Source organism: Borostomias antarcticus (genome assembly GCF_949987555.1).
Source record: "Borostomias antarcticus genome assembly, chromosome: 16".
Classification (NCBI taxonomy): Eukaryota; Metazoa; Chordata; class Actinopteri; order Stomiiformes; family Stomiidae; genus Borostomias; species Borostomias antarcticus.
In genome coordinates this window covers 20715866-20735589 of record NC_140249.1, presented here as the reverse complement: position 1 = coordinate 20735589, position 19724 = coordinate 20715866, and the positions used below count along the sequence as shown (strand labels likewise).

The 19724-nt window shown below is 46.1% G+C and overlaps 1 protein-coding gene across 8 annotated transcripts in view; it reads left to right on the top strand.

Moving 5' to 3' along the window:
- Positions 1–19724, top strand: part of plekha7a (pleckstrin homology domain containing, family A member 7a) — a 99240-nt gene that overhangs the window by 44530 nt on the left and 34986 nt on the right. For all 8 annotated transcript variants that reach the window (XM_084450688.1, XM_084450687.1, XM_084450686.1 and 5 more), the window contains 2 exons: positions 6521–6604; positions 17753–17873. In XM_084450688.1, coding sequence (XP_084306814.1) covers positions 6521–6604; positions 17753–17873 — 205 coding nt within the window. The remainder of the gene's footprint in view (positions 1–6520; positions 6605–17752; positions 17874–19724) is intronic.

Here is a 19724-nt window from a genome sequence, read left to right as displayed (position 1 = left end):
AACGAGAGAGAGAGAAATAGAAAGAGAGAGAGAGAGTAATAGAAAGAGAGAGAGGGCAAGGCAGTGTTATGTGTTCTTTTTAGAACACTCTCTGGGTTCCAACGAGAGAGAGAGAGAAATAGAAAGAGAGAAAGAGAGAGAGAGAGAGCAAGGTGGAAGCAAGCTATGAGGTTACATTACAGTGACTGAGGGGACAGTACTGAAACTGCAGCAGCAGCCATCTGCCTCCTAGTCTACAGGGAAACAAGACAAAGTAGCTGTGAAATGTTAGTTTAGTAAGTCAGATGTAGTGTTCAGTACAGGACTGTGTACCGTAGTTCAGCTGAGGCTGTTGCTGGTACAGTAGGAAAATAAGCTATCTAGCATTGTCCCGTAGCACGTGGCTATGTTGGGCCACACTAGATGGAGTGTAATACTGGCTGACCTCACATGGTTGTGATGTGCGGAGGGGCTCCAGCTTTGGTGAGGAAATCTATTTTAATGGGACTCAATAGCCATAAAGAGCTTGCTTTTCTGGCTGTGAGCTCCAGATGGCATAGACTAGCAGTTAGTTTTATTGAGCTGAGGCTAAATTGTGTTTGGGAATAGCTTTGCCTATACACGGGTATAGGTGTATGTGTGTGTCTGTGATGAGGTGAAGTAGTATTGGGAGTTTTTTTTTTTTTTATGTCTGAAGGGTGTTTAGCTTCGTTGACGTGCAACTTAAAGGCACATTTATTTGCCTTGGCTATAAATCATTAGAAAACCAGAAATGGTGCTCATACTGTAGACCTCCGCCCTCGAATGCATTTTGTGGCTCTGTGCACGTCAAAATTCAATGGGTTCTAAATTGGCCCATTGACCCTTCCACCGAGTTTCATGAAAAGCAATCTGGTAGTTTTTGCCTAATCCTAGTCCAAAAAATGAATGGAGTGAATGGCCGTCCGGTCTGTGTTTCACTGGGGTGAAGGTAAAAATGACTGGAGGTGAATGGGTGGCTGTATTTGCCTATTGAGTGGTGTCTGTATTTGGTACGGCTCTGTGGTGCCCCCCTTGGGTCACAGCCAGCGGGGGGCATTGCGGTACACCCCCCCCCCCCCGCACACCCCAGTCCAAACCCCATGTTTCTACCACCCACACACAGGGAGCTGGCTTCGCTCTAAGTTTTGTTTTCATTCGTGGATCCGGCCCGTGATTCGGATCTGTTCCAAAATGTAATGGGTTCTAAGGCGGTCCATGAGAAACCCTTCACCGAGTTTCATAAAAATTGGTTTGGCAGTTTTTGTGTAATCGTAGTCCAAACTAGAAATGGTGCTCAGAGAGCAATGACCTCCGCCCCTGAATGCATTTCGTAGCCCTGTGCACGCCAGAATTTAATGGGTTCTAAATTGGCCCATGCTACAATCATAGTCCAAAAAATAAATGGAAGTGAATGGGCAGTCCGGCTGTGTTTGGGCGGGACGTGGACCCAAACCGTGATTCCGATCCGCTCCAAAATTTAAGAGGTTGTAAGTTTGCCCATGCTACACCCAGGGGCGTGGCACCAAATTCTGGACCCTATACACAACAATCTCTGTGGGCCCCACCACCATTAGGCACTGCGGAGGGGTGGGGAGGGGGACAGCAAGGAATTTGACGGAGGCGGCCGCCTCCTTTCTTCCTAAACAATTCCCCCAGAAATTGTACCCATCTCTAGTTTGTTATACAATGCAAATATCTCAGTTATATTCCTGTGACTGTCTGACTGCCATCAATCTGTGTTTGGGCTGCCCGTGGACCCGACCCGTGCTTCGGATCTGTTCCAAAATTGAATGGGTTCTAAGTTGGACCATGCTACACCCTTCCACTGAGTTTCTCTTGTCGCTGGGGCGGAGGTTTTTTTTCTTGACAGGCACATTTTGTACCCACAGATAAATCTCAGTCTCAATCTCAGTCTCAGGTCTTTCAGGAGGAGGTTTGTCTGTTGGTGGTGGAGATATATGATGTGGTGCCAGCTGAGTGTTTGGACATGGTGATGACAGGGGTAGGTTGTCTCAGCAGAGCTGTGTGCTGCTGCCACCATCTGAGACTGGGAGGATCTTAATCCAGTGGACTTTTTTCTCAAGTTGTGCTATCAATTGTTCATTTTACAGTGATTGTGTATGGTTGTGTGTAGTGTGTAGTGCAGTGTGTGCGTGTTCATTGCACTGTTACGAATACCAAACTTTGAAAACACATGTTGTGTTATGGAGTTGTCGTGTATGAGTGAATATGAGTGCTGATATTATTCTCCCAGCTCTGAATGTATGATTTTTATCATCTGAGGTTCTTCAACCTTTCAACAACAGGCAGTGAGTGGGCAGGAGGGCTAATGGTTGGCTGATTCACAGCGTACTAAACGTAGAACACACGTTCACACACTGCTGAGGGAGGGAGGGAGGGAGAGAGGGAGAGAGGGAGAGAGAGAGGGAGAGAGAGAGAGAGAGAGAGAGAGAGAGAGAGAGAGAGAGAGAGAGAAACACCTGTCTTCTCCACTGTGCTCTGAATATGAATGACCTTGCTCTATTATAATAAATATGAATGACCTTGCTCTATTATAATTATTGCTCCTCGCCTCTCCGCATTTCAGGCCCATTTCATCCGGAAAGCTTTTAACTTTAAATAAACGTGACCTTTCATTGTAAACACACCCACTCACCAAATAAATATGTTGAAGCAATTTGTCTTGTCGCACACTATCGAACCATGGCCAGTTGTCCCGTGTCACTAGATATGGAGACAAATGCTCGGGAGTGTTGTAGTTCAAAGCCAGCGATCCCGCCTTGGAAATATTAATCACTTGGGAGGTGTGTGTGTGTATGTACGTGTTAAGTTAACTTAAGTGCCACACTGCCATTTAGAGTTTACTCAGAAACTGACAAGGACAAGTTAGTGTGTCCTGAAAAAACAAGTTAAAACGTTTTTTCAGTTTTTTTCTTCAGACAATCACCCAATGTTGTCCAGTCCATCTTCCTTGTGTTTAAGCTAATAGAGAGCTGTCTTCTAGAAAGAACCCTTCTAGACTGAGTTGATGTTGAGGAACATTGGCACTAATTGGACAAGGCTGTCTGGCAAACAAGTCTTGATTAAACTGTAATGACATAACTATCCACTCCAAGACGTTAACTGTCCACTCCCAGACGTAGTAAGAGGCCCTTGAAACTGAGAGAGAATGACGTTGGACAAACAAGACTTTCCCTGGGAGTTAAGGAGTGGACTTAGAGAGGTGGTGATAATAGTTTCTGGAGCAAGGAGATGACATGCGTCAGGTGCATTGATAGCTGATATTTGGCCGTGTGACCATATTAATAGCTGATATTTGGCCGTGTGACCATATTAATAGCTGATATTTGGCTGTGTTACCATGGTTCCATATTGCTTGATCCCTCCAGAGTGTGTGTGTGCGTGTGCAGGTTCACATATCCATGTGCGTCTGTGGCGTGTACTCTGTGTTGTTGTGTACGGTTCTGCGACTGCTGTCAGAGCAGACTACTGTCACATGTAAACGTACGTCTGCCACCTGCCACTCCGAAATGTCCCGTGAATACCGAGCGAGTGGGTCACATAGGCTGACACCAGATCCTCTCAACTGCACATATGGACCCCATTCAGAGCTAACAGTCTGCACGCGCTAAAACGCTTCACTGGCTGGTCCAGACCCTATGGCCTGTCTCTCTGGCAGTGCTAGACAACTACTTCATTAAAGGGAAAGTGACAGCCAACTAGCTGAAAGTTGAAAATTACTTTAATCTTTACAAAAGTGATTCCATTCGAATGGGAATATCGCTGTTCGAATGGGTAAAATCAGCAGGATTTTCTGATATTTAAAATTTTGAAATGAATTCAAGTTGCATGTATTTACAGCTGACTTGAGTCCGTGCAGCAAAAGGAGTCGAACGCGTTCCTTTACCGCTAACAGGAAGCTGGCAGGCCTGAGTGCACGGGCACTGACAGATCACAGCGCGTAAATCGCATCACGCCCAACGGCGTTGGGCAGGGAGCTCTCAAACGCGTCTCGCTTCCACCCTCCTCGCCACGGGCCCATGGGAGAATCGGATATGCCTGTAGTGAAAGTAGGATTAAGGGAACGTAGATCAAGCGATGGTTTTAGGTTGCTCTAGTGAGCGTCGCCGGTTGATATGACACAGAGAAGCTATCATGGCTGCCACATCTCCGTTTCTGTGCACCTCTGCCATACACGTACACTTCAGTACTTACAACAATACTGCCATACTCACAACAATACTGCCATACTCACGACATGCGCCTGATCACAGTAGATGAATACAGCACCACATGGCTGGAGTTCAGTGCTTAACACCAGAGTTGAGTGTGTTTACTTCCATCGGCCTCTTAACGAGACGAAGCGTACTGTTCTGTAATCGGGTCGTTGTCTGACTCAGGCTTCTGCTCCACCTGTGTGAAAGTAGTTCTGTTGGGAAAGTGCTTCTATCCTGTTCCTTCCTACACCCAATGAAAGAGAGAGCTAATCCATCACATTTCTGTCAGCGCTTATGTTTAACGCTACCAAGACCTAAAACTAGGGTGAATGTCAGCATGCATTTGGTCAGATCACCCTCACTGTCTTGGGACAATTTTGGACCCACTCTCATGAAACATACCGCCACCATAGAAAATGGCTTCAAGTGCTGTCAGTGCCATATTCCATTCATATCTAGTGTCAGATATTGGGTATTTTCTCCTGACTAGACCACATGTGCACAGAAACCAAAACATGGTGTACCAGCTGTAATTCCTACAGTATTGACCCTGCTGTAGATGTTTACTAGTACCACAGCGATGACATAGCTGTGATATTATTACTCTGGCTGTTGAATTTGATGAGGCCCTGAGAGAACGTCTTTATTCATAACTCATAACTCATGACTCGTAGCGCTCTGTGAAGTGAAGGTGCTATGCTCTGGAAAGACGTCTGTTATGACTTGTCGCTCTGTAGCTCATCCAGAATGTACCGGAACCCTAAAACTGACATTCATCTCTATGCTCAGAACCCCCTTTAACTGAGGTACACATGCACACACACACATGCAATGTATCCCCTCAGGTGTACATTTTGTGCACAGTGTGTGTGTCTGCCTGTCAGCCAGACAGACCACCAGCAGCCTCTACACAGTCCTCTTCCCCAGCGGATTGGAACAGAGTAGGTCCCGCTCTTCAAAACCAGGAAGTGAGCTCTTAGCCGCCGTGACACATCAGCCCTGACACTGACGGAAGCGGCAGAAAGACAGTGGTGCTTGAAGCGTGAAGGGATCTTTGGGGAGTGTGTTTCAGAGTGGGTAGAGGGAGTTATGTTGTGAAGAGGTACTTGTTAAGAACTGTGTTTATGTCTACTGTAGAAGTCCCTGTTGTGGTGCGTGTACGTTTATATACAGAGTGACAGTGTCCTCGTGAGTCCCAGGTAGTGGTAGCAAGTAGTTAAACTCACTCCTCAAAGGAGCGCTAACAGTCCCTCCAAGAGGGATGTCTCTATTGCCGCAACTGTTAGCGTGTCGGCCTCACAAGAGAGCGTGGATTCGAATCCTGCTCTGGGCAGTTACATAATGGACATTGATGCTTTTTAACTCAGACTTTTTGGGACTTACTACAGTATATTGATTCACTTTGTATATGTTGTTCTGTCGTTTGATGATTTTGTATTGTTGCCTAGGCTACTGTACTGTATCCCCCCTCTTTCTTTGCAAAGGTCATCATTGTAAATAAGAAATTGTTCTTAAATCACTTACCTATACAGTATAAAGTTTAACAATACTACAGCCTAGTTTTATGGGTAATCTGGTAATGATGATACGTATAGTGTAATAATAGGTCTATCGATCTTAAATAACGGTTAATAATTGTACAGCCTGGTTTTAAGGGAAACCTGGGAATGATGACGCGTACGGTGTTACGATAGGTCTAGATCGATCGATCGACCCATCCATCTATCTATCTATCGACAAAAGAGAATGACAAACGGGGTTCTCCGATTCTCACTTTCTACCGTTGAGTGTCGCCTCAAATAGACCGGCTGTCATCGGCTCCATCAGGGCACCGGCCGTTCAGACGACGCTCTCTAGCTTTTCCAACTCGTAAAGAGACTGATATTGATCGGAGCCCGAGCCCAGGTCAGGTCCACTCTCCCGGCTGGTGTTTTGTGCCGAGCCGGACACTGTGGTGGGGTGGGGGGAATTTAGGTTAGGATCCGCCCCGAATGAGGCCCGCAGCCTTTCTACACATTCTACACGCGCCTGGGACGGTCAGAGGCCAGGGTGGAGGAGAGAGGGGGCTGGAGTGGGGGTGTGGGTGTGGGGGGGGGTATCAAACCTACAAAGCCACCCCACTTAGGAAAGATCAGCTCATGTCTCCATGCGAACAGATGAGTGGAAATCCATTGCGATGACCACAGTGTGACTCGACAGCCATGGTTGCTAATTTCAACTTTGTTTCTCTCTCCACCCCCCCCTCCCCCCTCCTCCCCCACACACAAACACACCACTCCCGCTCTCCTGTCCCATCGTCCCAGTCATAACCAGAGGGCCACAGCGTTTCGGCACCCCGTGACGGGACAGGTGTCTTCGGAGAGCGTGGATTTTATCCTCCAGGAACAGTAAGTACCTCTCTTTACTCCCGACCCTTCTGGTGCTGACGGCCGTGTATTGTTCCCAGAATGCCTGTGGTGTGCAGCGACTCTTCAGGCATGTCAGCGATGTGGATCTATTTGTGATTCATCTATTTGAAACTCAACTAAAACTCTACAGGAGGGATTTGATTCGCATACATTACTGACAATGCCTCAGACCGCAAGGGCTTCCTATGCAGAGAGCACAGACCGCGAACGAAGAGGCCCTTACAATGGAGAAGCTACATTGGCATGAACTAGTAGTCTTAATGTAATCTACATGTAATGTAATCTAAACTAATCTAATCTAATTGTTTTATGATCAAATCTTGGAGGTGGAGTCTTTGAACTGTTAGTTTTTTGTGTGACTTTGTGTTGACGGGGTGTAACAGCTAATGAAAGATGCTAGTGTTGAGTAACAGTGAGATTATGAAGCAAGTGTTGGTGTGTTTACTCAAATAGGATGTTCTTTATGTATACATGCTCATGGGTAGCAACCAGTGTGCATTCATTGTACTTAGTCATGGCTAGTCTCCATCTTGCTTGGTCATGTTCTTTCAGTTTTGCGAGTTGGCGGTTTTCTCTATAACTTGCTGGCTTCCATGGGGATAAAGAGTACAAAAGCCTATGAAATAGAATAGAAATAGAATTACATAACTAAGCGCCCTACAAAACATGAACATGTCTTAAATGTCAGACTGTCGGTCGATGGAAGATTATTTTACACTTCAAACGTTGATGAACCTTGAAACCACGGTAGACGTCACAGGTTCATGATCTGAAGAACGGAAATGGACGCCAAATCCCCTTGATTCGGAGCAGTGGCGCTCAAGCTCAGAGCGCGAGCGAGATGTCACATTGCAGCTTTTCGTCTCCCATTTCTTCCTCTCTTTCATTTCCCCCCGCTGTCTCCCCCTCTGCACCTCCACCTCTCATCTCTCCCTCTCTCATCCCCCCCTGCTGTCTCTCTCCCTCTCTCTCTCTCTGTGGGTCTCCACCCCTTATCTATCAATCCTTTGTTCTGCTCTCAGCATCTGTGTCCTGAGCTAATTCCTCGGAGCCCCTCTCTCTCGCTATGGCCTCACGTTAGTCATAAGCCTGGAGATCAGATCAGTGAACCTTTGGCTTCGACCAAAGGTCCAACCCCCCCCCCTCTGTTGCCTGCGGGGCCGAAGCTGGCACAGGATGACAGAGATTTGAGAAGGCTGGCGACTCTGTGGGACATTCTGCTGGAATACGTTTGGTCGGACACAAAACTACACAGGAAATTACAAAGGACTATGCGCAAACGTAGTCGTGCCCTTTGGGTGAGATGGTCTAGAGATGAAATGCTTGGAGATGGAGAACAGAGTGTTTTATTGTTGTTACTGTAGGATTTCTGCCTTGTTTTACCCTGTTAGGGTCTATGTAGTCCGACTCACCTGATGTTTCCAAGGTTTTGGGGATAAGCCTTGTCATTAGTTTATTACTGCCCAATCAGTGGCGACGGGAGATTCTCCCGGCCAATCCGATTCAATCCAGACTACGTGAAACAACACCAACCTGGCAACCTCTCTGCCGAAGTCTCTGTAAATGAATCAGCGGGAATCTGCTCTTCATAATTACTTGCTGGCATTATATAGTTGAGAATCTAACAAAAGTAGCACATTAAAACACACAGGCTCACCAGCCTAGTGCCCACCTCTCTCTCTCTCTCTCTCTCTCTCTCTCTCTCTCTCTCTCTTTCTCTCTCTCGCTCTCTCTCTCTCTCTCTCTCTCTCTCTCTCTTTCTCTCTCTCTCTCGCTCTCTCTCTCTCTCTCTCTCTCTCTTCTCTCTTTCTCTCTCTCTCTTTCTCTCTCTCTCTCTCTTTCTCTCTCTCTCTCTCTTTCTATCAATCTATTGCTCCCTCTCTGCTCTCTTTCTCTCTCTGCTCTCCAGCTCTCTCTAAGTCACGTGCACGCATGCACACACACACACACACACAACACACACACACACACACACACACACACACACACACAATCTATTTTTTCTCTCACTTGCTCTCTCATATTCTCTCTCCCCGCCCCCTCTCCATCTCCCTCTCTCTCTCTCTGTCGTCCATCTCCCTCTCTCTCTCTCTGTCGTCCATCTCCATCTCCATCCCTCCATCTCTCTGGCAGAGACGGCGAGTGCACATTCCGCGGCCGTGTTCTGATGGATCTGTCTCATTAGCAGCTCTGTGGGCGTGCGGGCCCATACCAGCCACTCAGATAATGTGTCACCAGCACTCAGCCTGCAACCCCACCACATACACAGCGAGAACAGGACAGAGGGCCCGCCACTTAGCCTCCATTGTGTGTGTGTGTGTGTGTGCGTGCACATGTGTGTGCCGTACGTGAGTGTATGCAGATGTGTGTGTAGGAGTGAATTTCATATGCCACATTTTTCTTGACTCACGCCAAACACAGGTGCAGCTGTTATTTTGTACTTGACTGAAATGACTAATTTAAATCATGTGAAATTGGTGTACTGTACACCCACATAGCTTCCATTTTTTGGGCAAAGAATAGATGTGAAAAACCTGACTGGGCCTTATAATGTAGGCAGGAAGTGTTCCATCTAGATTTTTTTCCAGGCCTGGCAGTACACACCCCGGGGGGGGGGGGGGGGTCTGGGGGCCTTCTCCCAGGAAATGTTGAGCATCTAACACTTCCATTTCCTGCATTAAGGTGAATTTCTATTGGAGCCACTGGAGAGAGGAACTCAAGAGATGCATGGTTGCAGACCCCTGCTCTAGAATAATCTAATGAAACCTTTTTGCACAAGGACCTAGCTCTAGCCTACTGTATATGTCCAGGTTGATATATACAGCCACAAGTCTTACAGTACGATGTGAAAATAGCCTTTTTTTTCATCATATATGCATGATGATTTGATGAAAACATAGAAAAATAGATTTTAAGTTAAGTGCCCCATTAAATCCCCCTTGACGGGGGCATCAGCTAACAGGCTGTCAAAGTGGAGTTGAAACCTCGTCTCAGGTGATTATGAGCGGGTCAGAGCAGACTGGCACTGAGGCTATCAGAGCTGGGCGAGCCTAAAGTGTCAGGTCTACAGCTCCTAAGAGTCTCTTGTCGCGTCTTATTTTGGAATAGCGCAAGTGGAATAACTTCTCAACCCGTCTGAGTCTGAGTGTGTGTCTAAGTTTGTTTACCTCACCGTCTGAGTGTGTTATGGACTGGCTTTATTTATCTCGCTCTTGCACACTACATTATATCTCTCTCTCTCGTGCTATCTCTTTCTCACTCGCTCGCACGCACGCACGCACACACACACACACACTAGCTCTTTCCCGGTCTCTCTCGCTATCTCTCTCGTTTATTGCCATTGTACTTTACATACATAGGGATGTTTTCCAACTCTGTGGTGCTTACAACAATACAACAATGGACAAGTGCAAGGACAGGACAGGACAGGGCATGACAGGACAGGACAGGACAGGACAGGCATGACAGGACTCGTAAAGTGCAGTGATATAAATTTACTGCAAAAGTAGTAGTGCAATTAGACAACAAAAGAGTCAGTGCAGTAGTTAGTTTAGTGCCAAAATGTCTGTCTCTCTCTCTCTCTCTCTCTGTATATATATACAGACGTGGACAAAATTGTTGGTACCTTTCTGTTAAAGAAAGAGAAACCCACAAAGGTAACTGAAATAACTTGAAACTGATAAAAGTAATAATAAATAAGAATTGACTGAAAATTAACTAATGAAAATCAGCCATTGCTTTTGAATTGTGGTTAAACAGAATCATAAAAAAAATAAAAAATAATAATGAAACTGGCCTGAACAAAGCTGATGGTACCCTTAACTTAATATTTTGTTGCACAATCTTTTGAGGCAATCACTGCAGTGAAGCGACTTCTGTAACTCTCAATGAGACTTCTGCACATGTCAACAGGTATTTTGGCCCACTCCTCGTGAGCAAACTGCTCCAGCTGTCTTAGGCTTGAAGGGTGCCTTCTCCAGACTGCATGTTTCATCTCCTTCCACAGATGTTCCATATGATTTAGATCAGGGATCATAGAAGGTCACTTCAGAATAGTCCAATGTTTTGCTCTTAGGTTCTTGTGGGTTTTTATCTGTGTGTTTTGGGTCATTATCCTGTTGGAGGACCCATGACCTGCGACTGAGACCAAGCTTTCTGACACTGGGAAGCACATTTCACTCCAGAAGGCCTTGATAGTCTTGAGATGTCATTGTACCCTGAACAGATTCAAGACACCCTGCGCCAGATGCAGCAAAGCAGCCCCAGAACATAACCAAGCCTCCTCCATGTTTCACAGTACTGTATGTGCAGTGTTTTTTTCTTTGTATGCTTCATTTTTGCGTCTATGAACATAGAGCTGACGTGACTTGCCAAAAAGCTCCAGTTTTGTCTCATCTGTCCAAGGGACATTCTCCCAGAAGCTTTGTGGCTTGTCGATATGCATTTTGGCAAATTCCAGTCTCGCTTTTTTATGATTTGCTTTCAACAGTGGTGTCCTCCTCGGTCGTCTTCCATGAAGTCCACTTTGGCTCAAACAGCGACGGAAAATGCGATCTGACACTGATGTACCTTGACCTTGGGGTTCACCTCTAATCTCTTTGGAAGTTGTTCTGGGTTCTGGACCATTCATATTATCCGTCTCTTCAAGTTGTCATCAATTTTCCTCTTGCCATCACGTCCTGGGAGATTGGCTACAGTTCCGTGGACCGTAAACCTCTGAATAATATGTGCAACTGTAGTCACAGGAACATCAAGCTGCCTGGAGAGATGGTCTTATGCCTTTTACCTTTAACATGGCTGTCTATCATTTTCTTTCTAATCTCCTGAGACAACTCTCTCCTTTGCTTTCTGTGGTCCAGGTTCAGTGTGGTTCACACCATGATACCAAACAGCACCGTGACTACTTTCACCCTTTAAATAGGAAGACTGACTGATTACAAGTTTGAAGACACCTGTGATGCTAATTAGAGGACACACCATAGTTTAACATGCCCCTATAGTCAAATGATTTCCTTTTCTAGGGGTACCATCATTTTTGTCCAGGCCGGTTTCATTAGTTAAAAAAAAAAAAAAAGATTCTGTTGAACCACAATTCAAAAGCAATGGCTGATTTTCATTAGTTAATTTTCAGTAATATAGTGTAATGTAGTAATATTCAGTAATATAGTAAACACAAATACACGTTATTTAAAACCTTATATAAAATACGTACCAAAGCCAATTTTGTGTTGGGAGGCCACACGAAATAGTAACTTCTTTTAAAAACAAGAAATTCATATTTTGGTCCATGATTCAATAAAGGAGTGCCTCCGATTCTCTTCAGACTTCACCATGGCCAGTTACTGTTGTTTTTTATTCTTAATATATTTGTATTACTTTTTTGTATTAATGTTTATGTGTGTTTGTTCCATAGTTTTATCAGGGGTACAAATCATCTTTCGACGAAATTCGCCGTTTTGAATCCAAAATAGGTAATTTGTGTGATTCATGTCGGCCTGGAGAGTTTTTGAAATCTGGGAGGAGCGGTCTGGGTCTGTGAGATGCTATCTATAACTGTCTTGCTACAGTAGATAGCACTTGTATCGAGCTAACTTAACAATGCTAGCTAGTGGCCTGTTTAGCTAGTCATGGGTAACATTAACTAGATCATAAAAAGACAGCGGAGGGGGTTTTATAAAGTAGTGCAGTTTAGCTTGTATACGATTTGTATGGGGCTGTAACAACATGACAGGAACTTAGGCTACATCCATCTATTTTCTACCACGATAAACTATAAGGCTGATAGTAGCCTACCAAAATCAAAAGCTCGAAAGGATCCACAAGAATGTTAGCTTGTTATCCGACAGAATGCCAGTTAACATTGAGATCTCGGTGGAGTGGGCGGATATGAATGTCCCAGGCTACAAGGATCGAGTTCCCCCATCCTCCATGTGAATCTAATAACAGACCTGCTTTTCTGTTGTGCGATGGGAAAGCGCAGCATGCTTTCCCAGGTGTAGGAGGAAATTCTAGAGAAACGCTTAGATAATTCATTACACTTTAACCACACCTGTTAGACTTTATATTTAGTCACTAAAACTAATGTGCTACTGGTTCCAGTAGGCCTAAGAGACCAACAGCAGGAGCAAAAGAGACACCGGCACCTGAAAAGATACAGGGAGAAAATAAAAATGCCAGTGCTTCTCATTGACCTTGACAAATCCATATATCCTCATGCTAAAATCGCGGGGGGGGGGGGGGGCAGGACTCCGGACCCCCCTAGGGGTTCACATCTTTGTCACCTTTTTCAACCCCCATGGGTTTGCACCCCTGTTTATACATTGTTTTAAAAAACAAATAAACACTTACTGCCCTGATAAATAGCTTTAAACATTATTTTCTTTGGTGGCAGCCTAAGATTTTGCACAGCACTGTATATATATATATCTCCACAGTATCTCTCGCTCTCTCCCTTACACACAGTAGCTCTCTTGCGCTCTCTCTCTCTCTGTCACGCACACGCACACACGCACACACACACACACACACACACACACACACACACACACACACACACACACACACACACACACACACACACACACACACACACACACACACACACACACACACACACACACACACACAGTGTCTGTCTCTCCCTCTCATGCCCATTGCCATGGTATCTGGTGATCACAGTGAAAGCCATGCTAGCAATGTGATGACTCGCAGACACGGGGATCACTGGCCGCCTGCTCGGCAAAGCTTTTGTTGACTGTCGCCATGACAGCAGCAGGCTCGATTTCAGCCAACTGGGATTCTGGCAGAAATCGAGCGTCAAGTGTGTGCCTCTACCTCGACAAGGCCTGGTGTTGAGTATTTAATACCACACGCGATCTGGAAATATGTACGAAATCATGTCCATGAACACATTCATACTTGCTGGAACTAAACTATTTTGAAAAGAGATTTTGCAGTGGTTTATTGATAATATTAGCACAAATGCCCTCTATACAATCTTCTGTAGGCCTATATCTGTCTTAAGACAATAACCTTGAGCAACTGCCAGGGTCCTAAATCGTCATCATAGCCCCTGTGTGGCTGCTCTATTCACAATATGTCAGTGAGTTACAACAAACCTACAGCTGGTGACATTTTACCGACGGGTGAGGTTAAGTGCAGAAACCAAAGGCTCCATCCCTCCTTCTCACTCCCGGGCCCAGAACCCTCAGATGGAGATAAAGTCTGTGTGGTGGAAAGTGGACTCTTCTGTCAGTCTCCAGATTGCCTGGCTGAATGCCAATCGTCCAGCCAGAGCGTTTTCCCCTCTCCTCCTGCATGCCGCTGACAGGCTGATTAAGTCCGAGATTGAGATGGGAGATTTGCATCACCCATCTTCTCTAGTATACAAGGCTTTGAGGAATAATAAGGCTTTTTGCGGTTTGTGTCATGTCCAAGTTGTCAAGTTTTGGCACTACACTACATCCGTCTAGACTGCAAGGTTGTTGTTTTGTCTGCAACTGTGTGTGTAGCATTGTTTACGGTTTGGGAGGACTTCAAACGGTTGTCTCTTCTGTTTAGTTGTTAGATTCTTCCAGAGTCGCTGCGGTAGGGATAATGCATTCTGGGAGGATGTTGATTTCTCCCAGGTGATGCTCTAGTTGGCCAAACACCCAAAGCTCTGTATCACTTTCTGACAGGTAACTTTCTCCACCTCCTGTGAGAGAAGCCCATAGAGGAATACCACTTGACAGCTAAGGAAAACACTGTCCTTATGCATGCATTGGATCAAAATCATGCATTGTTTTGGACTGTATGAAGTACGAGCCCAGAGGGACTAGTACGAGCCCAGAGGGACTAGTACTAGCCCAGAGGGACTGGTACTAGCCCAGAGGGACTGGTACTAGCCCAGAGGGACAGCTAGTACCGACAACACAGCCTCGTACTGTAGCTCCCTCACAATGACAAATCCAAGAGTAAATTGGATCCCACAATATCCTCGCCTGGAGACTCCTAAGTATTAGTTGTTATGGATGGTAAAGGAAGGTTTTCTTTTAATTTTAGTCTAATCTTCAAGAAAGTTCTGGGGAGGGTCTCAATCTCCTCTGTGTGACTGAACGAGGAACAGGGCTTTGTAGACTTTCGACCGCTGAGCGAACAATGGGGCCTGTTTTGTCAGTCCTCTAGGAACCCTATGGTACTTTGTTCTAAAATCTAAAAGTATCCAGGTCCATTCGTCTCTCGCCCACACGCCATCATTGAGATTTACATTTGGACCTGGCAAATGAGCTCCATCTGATTCTGAAGTTTGTGTCCAATGGGATTGGTTGCTTTGTCTGTGCCTGCATGAACCCTGTGGTGGTTGTTGGATGGAGGGCCGAAGCCATGAGGATGCATTGTAACTCTGGATTTGTGTGGGTTTGTGTGTGTGTGTGTGCGTGTGTGTGCACGTCTGTGTGGGTGTGGGTGTGTGTATGTGTGCGTGTGTGTCTGTGTGTGTGTTTGTGTGTGTGTGTGTGTGTTTGTGTGTGTGTGTGCATGTGTGTGTGTGTGCATGTCTGTGTGGGTGTGGGTGTGTGTATGTGTGTGTGTGTCTGTGTGTGTGCGGGTGTTTGTGTGCATGCCTGTGTGTGTGTGTGTGTGTGTGTGCTGACCAGAGGAGCACTGCCACCACTGAGGATTAATAGGTAATTTATCCCGCTGTTCGACAATGTTTTCCTTTGGACAGGAATCAAAAGGATTTAGAGATGCGCCGTGACTGGTGGCACATAAAGGGAGCGGCCGCCTGCCTGCTTCTCTCACTATCATAATGACGACTCCAACTGTTCCCACAGTTTAGCTTTGCGGTGGGGCGCCATTTTGTGGTTGGTGGTCATGCAATGTCATCAACGTTTTGTTTGTCAGTGGTCGTTTGGGATCTGTAGTGGTTAATAGTGTCTTTTTTGTGGTATCACAGATTTGGCTGCCATACTTGGTTATTTCCTGTCGTATCATTCTCTACTAGTTATCTGTGTGGTTATTGCCTATGTGGTCATATGCTACAGTATGTACTTGTTTATTTGTTTATTTAAACAGATCCCCATTAGTCATCACCATAGTGAAGACTATTCTTCCTGGGGTCCACATAAAAGACAATCAACAAGGGAATAATTATTCAAAACAAGAAAAAATAATAAAAAATGAGACGGCATTAAAATAAATTACAAGTTGCAGCTCATTTGAGAGCTGTATTTGTATTTGCAGCCAACAAACCAAATAGCTAACACCAAAAACTACTGCATCATAGTCGAGGCAAAAGTCAAACTGGGCTAAACCTTATTTCTTTCCAGATGACGGCTTTCAGCTTTCTTTTTGAAACTGGATTTATTTCTGATTAAGGATTAGATATTGGGGGGAGTCCAGCTCCTTCTCCCAACTCCTCCCTTCTTCCTGATGATTTTGGCAACTTCTTTGACAAGAAAGTTAACAATATCGGATCTTCTTTCCCCCACCCCCCCGGTTCGACACGCCATGCACCAACCTCACCTCCCCACCCTCTCCTCTCCACATCCCACCTACCCTACCTTCCTCTCCTACCCTACCTTCCTCTCCTACCCTACCTTCCTCTCCTACCCTGCCTTCCTCTCCTACCCTACCTTCCTCTCCTACCCTACCTTCCTCTCCTACCCTGCCTTCCTCTCCTACCCTGCCTTCCTCTCCTACCCTACCTTCCTCTCCTACCCTACCTTCTTCTCCTACCCTACCTTCCTCTCCTACCTTCCTCTCCTACCCAACCTTCCTCCCCTCTCCCCTAACAAGGTTCTCAACCTTGTTACATCTAGCCCCCCCACCCCACGGAAAGTCAAGGGATCTTCTAATTTCATCAGCATCCTTAAAGGCTGCATATCGACTCTTGAGATCCAGCTGGCCAGCTCGGTTGCTAGCTCGTCGGTGCAGTCCTAGGCTAATAGCGAGCCACGCTGCAGCAGAGTCTTGCTAGTCAGGCACGTTGGCCGCACGCAGCCAAATCACTTTCTAGTAGTTTTCTGTGTGCTGTAGTATCGGTGAATTAGACCGGTGTCTCCAGAGAATCTGAGGAAGTACGCTGCCCAGTGTGAGGTGAGGTGAACCCGGTGTGAGGTGAAGACCGACTAAGCCAATTAGTGTCTAACCCAACGTCGGAGCCAGAGGCGAAATGTGTTTCACTCAACTGACACTCAGTCTTTCATTCATTATTAAACACACTCAACTCGAGCGGCTGACCTATTGTACGTATTCTGTGGGTAAATAGTTGCCCTCAGAAGTAGACCTTCTCAGTGTCTTGAGGAAGATGTTATTGCAGAGTAGACCTAAATCATGCTCAGCTACAGATACAAACCTCATACCACTGCAGCATGAACCACATCTAATAGGCTCTGTGCACCAGCTTCACTACTTCCTGAAAGTCACTTGGCTTCTTTATTTCCTGTCCAATATGATTGGATTAAGTGATTAATCAGGTGTGCGCTGGGTCTTCCGCACACCTGATTAATCACTTAGGCCAATCATATAGGACAGGAAATAAAGATGCCAAGTGACTCTCAGGAAGTAGTGGAGCTGGTGCACAGAGCCTATTGGGGTTACCAAAAAGTTACTTTTCAAATCAATTATTCAGGTATTGTAGATGTACTGCAGTCATGAACTCCATATGAAGTGGATTCCTTTCATTGTGACATGCGGTTACATAACCTGCTACATGCAGTGCATTAGACTCCACGATGCATCAAAGACGAGTCTGGTGTCATTATCGTACCTGTAATGAAACCCAACAGTGTATAGGGAGGGTGATGTTACCCGTTGCTTACCTGAGGGCTTGAAAGGGAGAATAGATCCGGTACGCACACGCACACACACGCACACACACACACACACACACACACACACACACACACACACACACACACACACACACACACACACACACACACACACACACAAAGGGAAACGCACACAATAGGGCACGTCTCCTCCCACACACACAACACATACTGTAGATGCAAAGACCCCCCCCCCCACACACACATCCTGGGAGCGGCCAACAAATCCGGCACAAGTCTTCGTTCCTGTACGCTCTGGCCAGTCTGTCATGGCTGTGTGTAACGCCCTGCCCCTCCCTCTGTCTCTGGACAGGCCCGCCGGCCGCATGTCCAAGCCCCCGGGAGGAGGCGGAGACCTGCGGCCCTCCAGCACCATCAGCGAGGCCTCCACCGCCGTCACCTCCTCCACTGTGGACACCGCCTCAGGGTCAAAGGTCAGTTACTTCCTCTATTTGTGTGTGTGTGGAGGGGGGAGGGAAGGGGGGGGTCTTAATTGAAATAAACTCTTTTTATTTAATTGAAATCGGCTTTCTAAGCACAGATCCAGCTTGTTGCAGTAGGCTGTCGGAACAGGTGGTCTGACGGGAAAACGCACCTGTTTGCAACGAGAATTAGAAGGAGGTCGGAATCCTGAGACGAGCTTATAAAACGCCTCACATAATTACAACGATTAGCAAACGTCAATGACCGTTATTGTCTCGGCGGCAGTTTCACGGATCGATGACCACAGAGGTCATTCCTCTGCGCCGTATCCCCCAGGTTGACCGGTAGAAACGGTTTGATCCGGTTTCTGCTGACTCACGCTGAGACAATGATGAATAGCTCGGGGTGCATTCTGGGTGGGCTGTTAGAGCCCAGCAGTCATGGCGCGGAGGGTGTCATTCTGCCCATAGGGGGCTTATTTAATTAAAGCTGACTGCAGATGGTAAAAGCCAGACTTGTGGTTTATATGATTTAATGAGACTTCTACTGTGCCTATCTGTCATGGGATGCGTGTGTGCGTACGGGCGTGCGCGTGTGCGTGCGGGCGCGTGTTGTAATGGGCTCTGCATCACGCCATACTCTGTTGTGATCCCAGTGAAACAGCCAAGCACACACTGCCCCGCTGACCACAGATTAGACACACGGGACCTGATGGTCACTTTCATCATCTTTTATGACAATAGATACAGTAAGCTTTCTATGGGTCTTAGACTGGGTCTTAACTGGGTCTTAACTGGTAAAGCTATATCCTGCTGTACCTGAGCTATTTTGAGCCTGGTGTGAATAGGTTAGCATAGGAGGGATATCACTTATCCACCTCTTTCACTATCTCATACAGTACACACACACACACACACACACACACACACACACACACACACACACACACACACACACCATTCCAAAACCGAGTCCCACCTATCAACAGGTGTCTGGGGCTGTGATTAAGTGCGGCACCTGGGACCAGATGACAGGGCGTCCGCCACATACACTCGTCCGTGTGCCGGTAGATACCGTGCCTGTCACCACGGTAACCTTGCGTACAGTACCTCTTGTCTATTCCTGCGTCCCCTCTAGGGCTGGGTTAAAAAAAACGATTCATCGATTCAGAATCGATTCATGAATCCCAAAATCAATCTTTTATTTAATGAATGAATGAATAAATGAAGGAATGAATAGTTCATTAATTCATTCAATGATTCATTCCTTCATTCATTTTTGGAAATCAGTATCGATACCCAGCCCTAGTATTGATGTGTTGCATCACTTGGCAGTCATGTAATTAAGATTACAGCTAAAAAAATTTTAGTAACACTAACCGAATCGAATCGAATTGATTCTGAACCTTGTGAATCGGAATCGAATCGATTCTTGAAATTCGAATCGATACCCAGCCCTAGTCCCCTCTGCTCAGCGGGGATCAAATAAGATGGCGGACATACTGTACACACACCTGATTGAGCTCTCTGAAGCGCTGTACAGTAGGAGTTATCGTTTTCCTCTGTTATTCAGTCATCACGATATGTTATCATGTCAATTTAATAAGTACGCATGTCTTCAGGATTCATGACAACTATCACCATTATGCAAATCGATAGTCCCCACAGGGATTTACTGGAAAAATACCAGCTAATGCTGTATTGTTGACTGTTAATGTTACTAAAAGCCATCGTCCTCTGCAGCTGGCACAGCTGGCCAGCCAAATAGTGGTTGTGCAACACCTTCCCATGGCAACAATGCTCATTCTCAAAGCTGTGTTATGAAACAGAGCTAACTCTAGCTAGCTAGCTAGCTGAACGTCT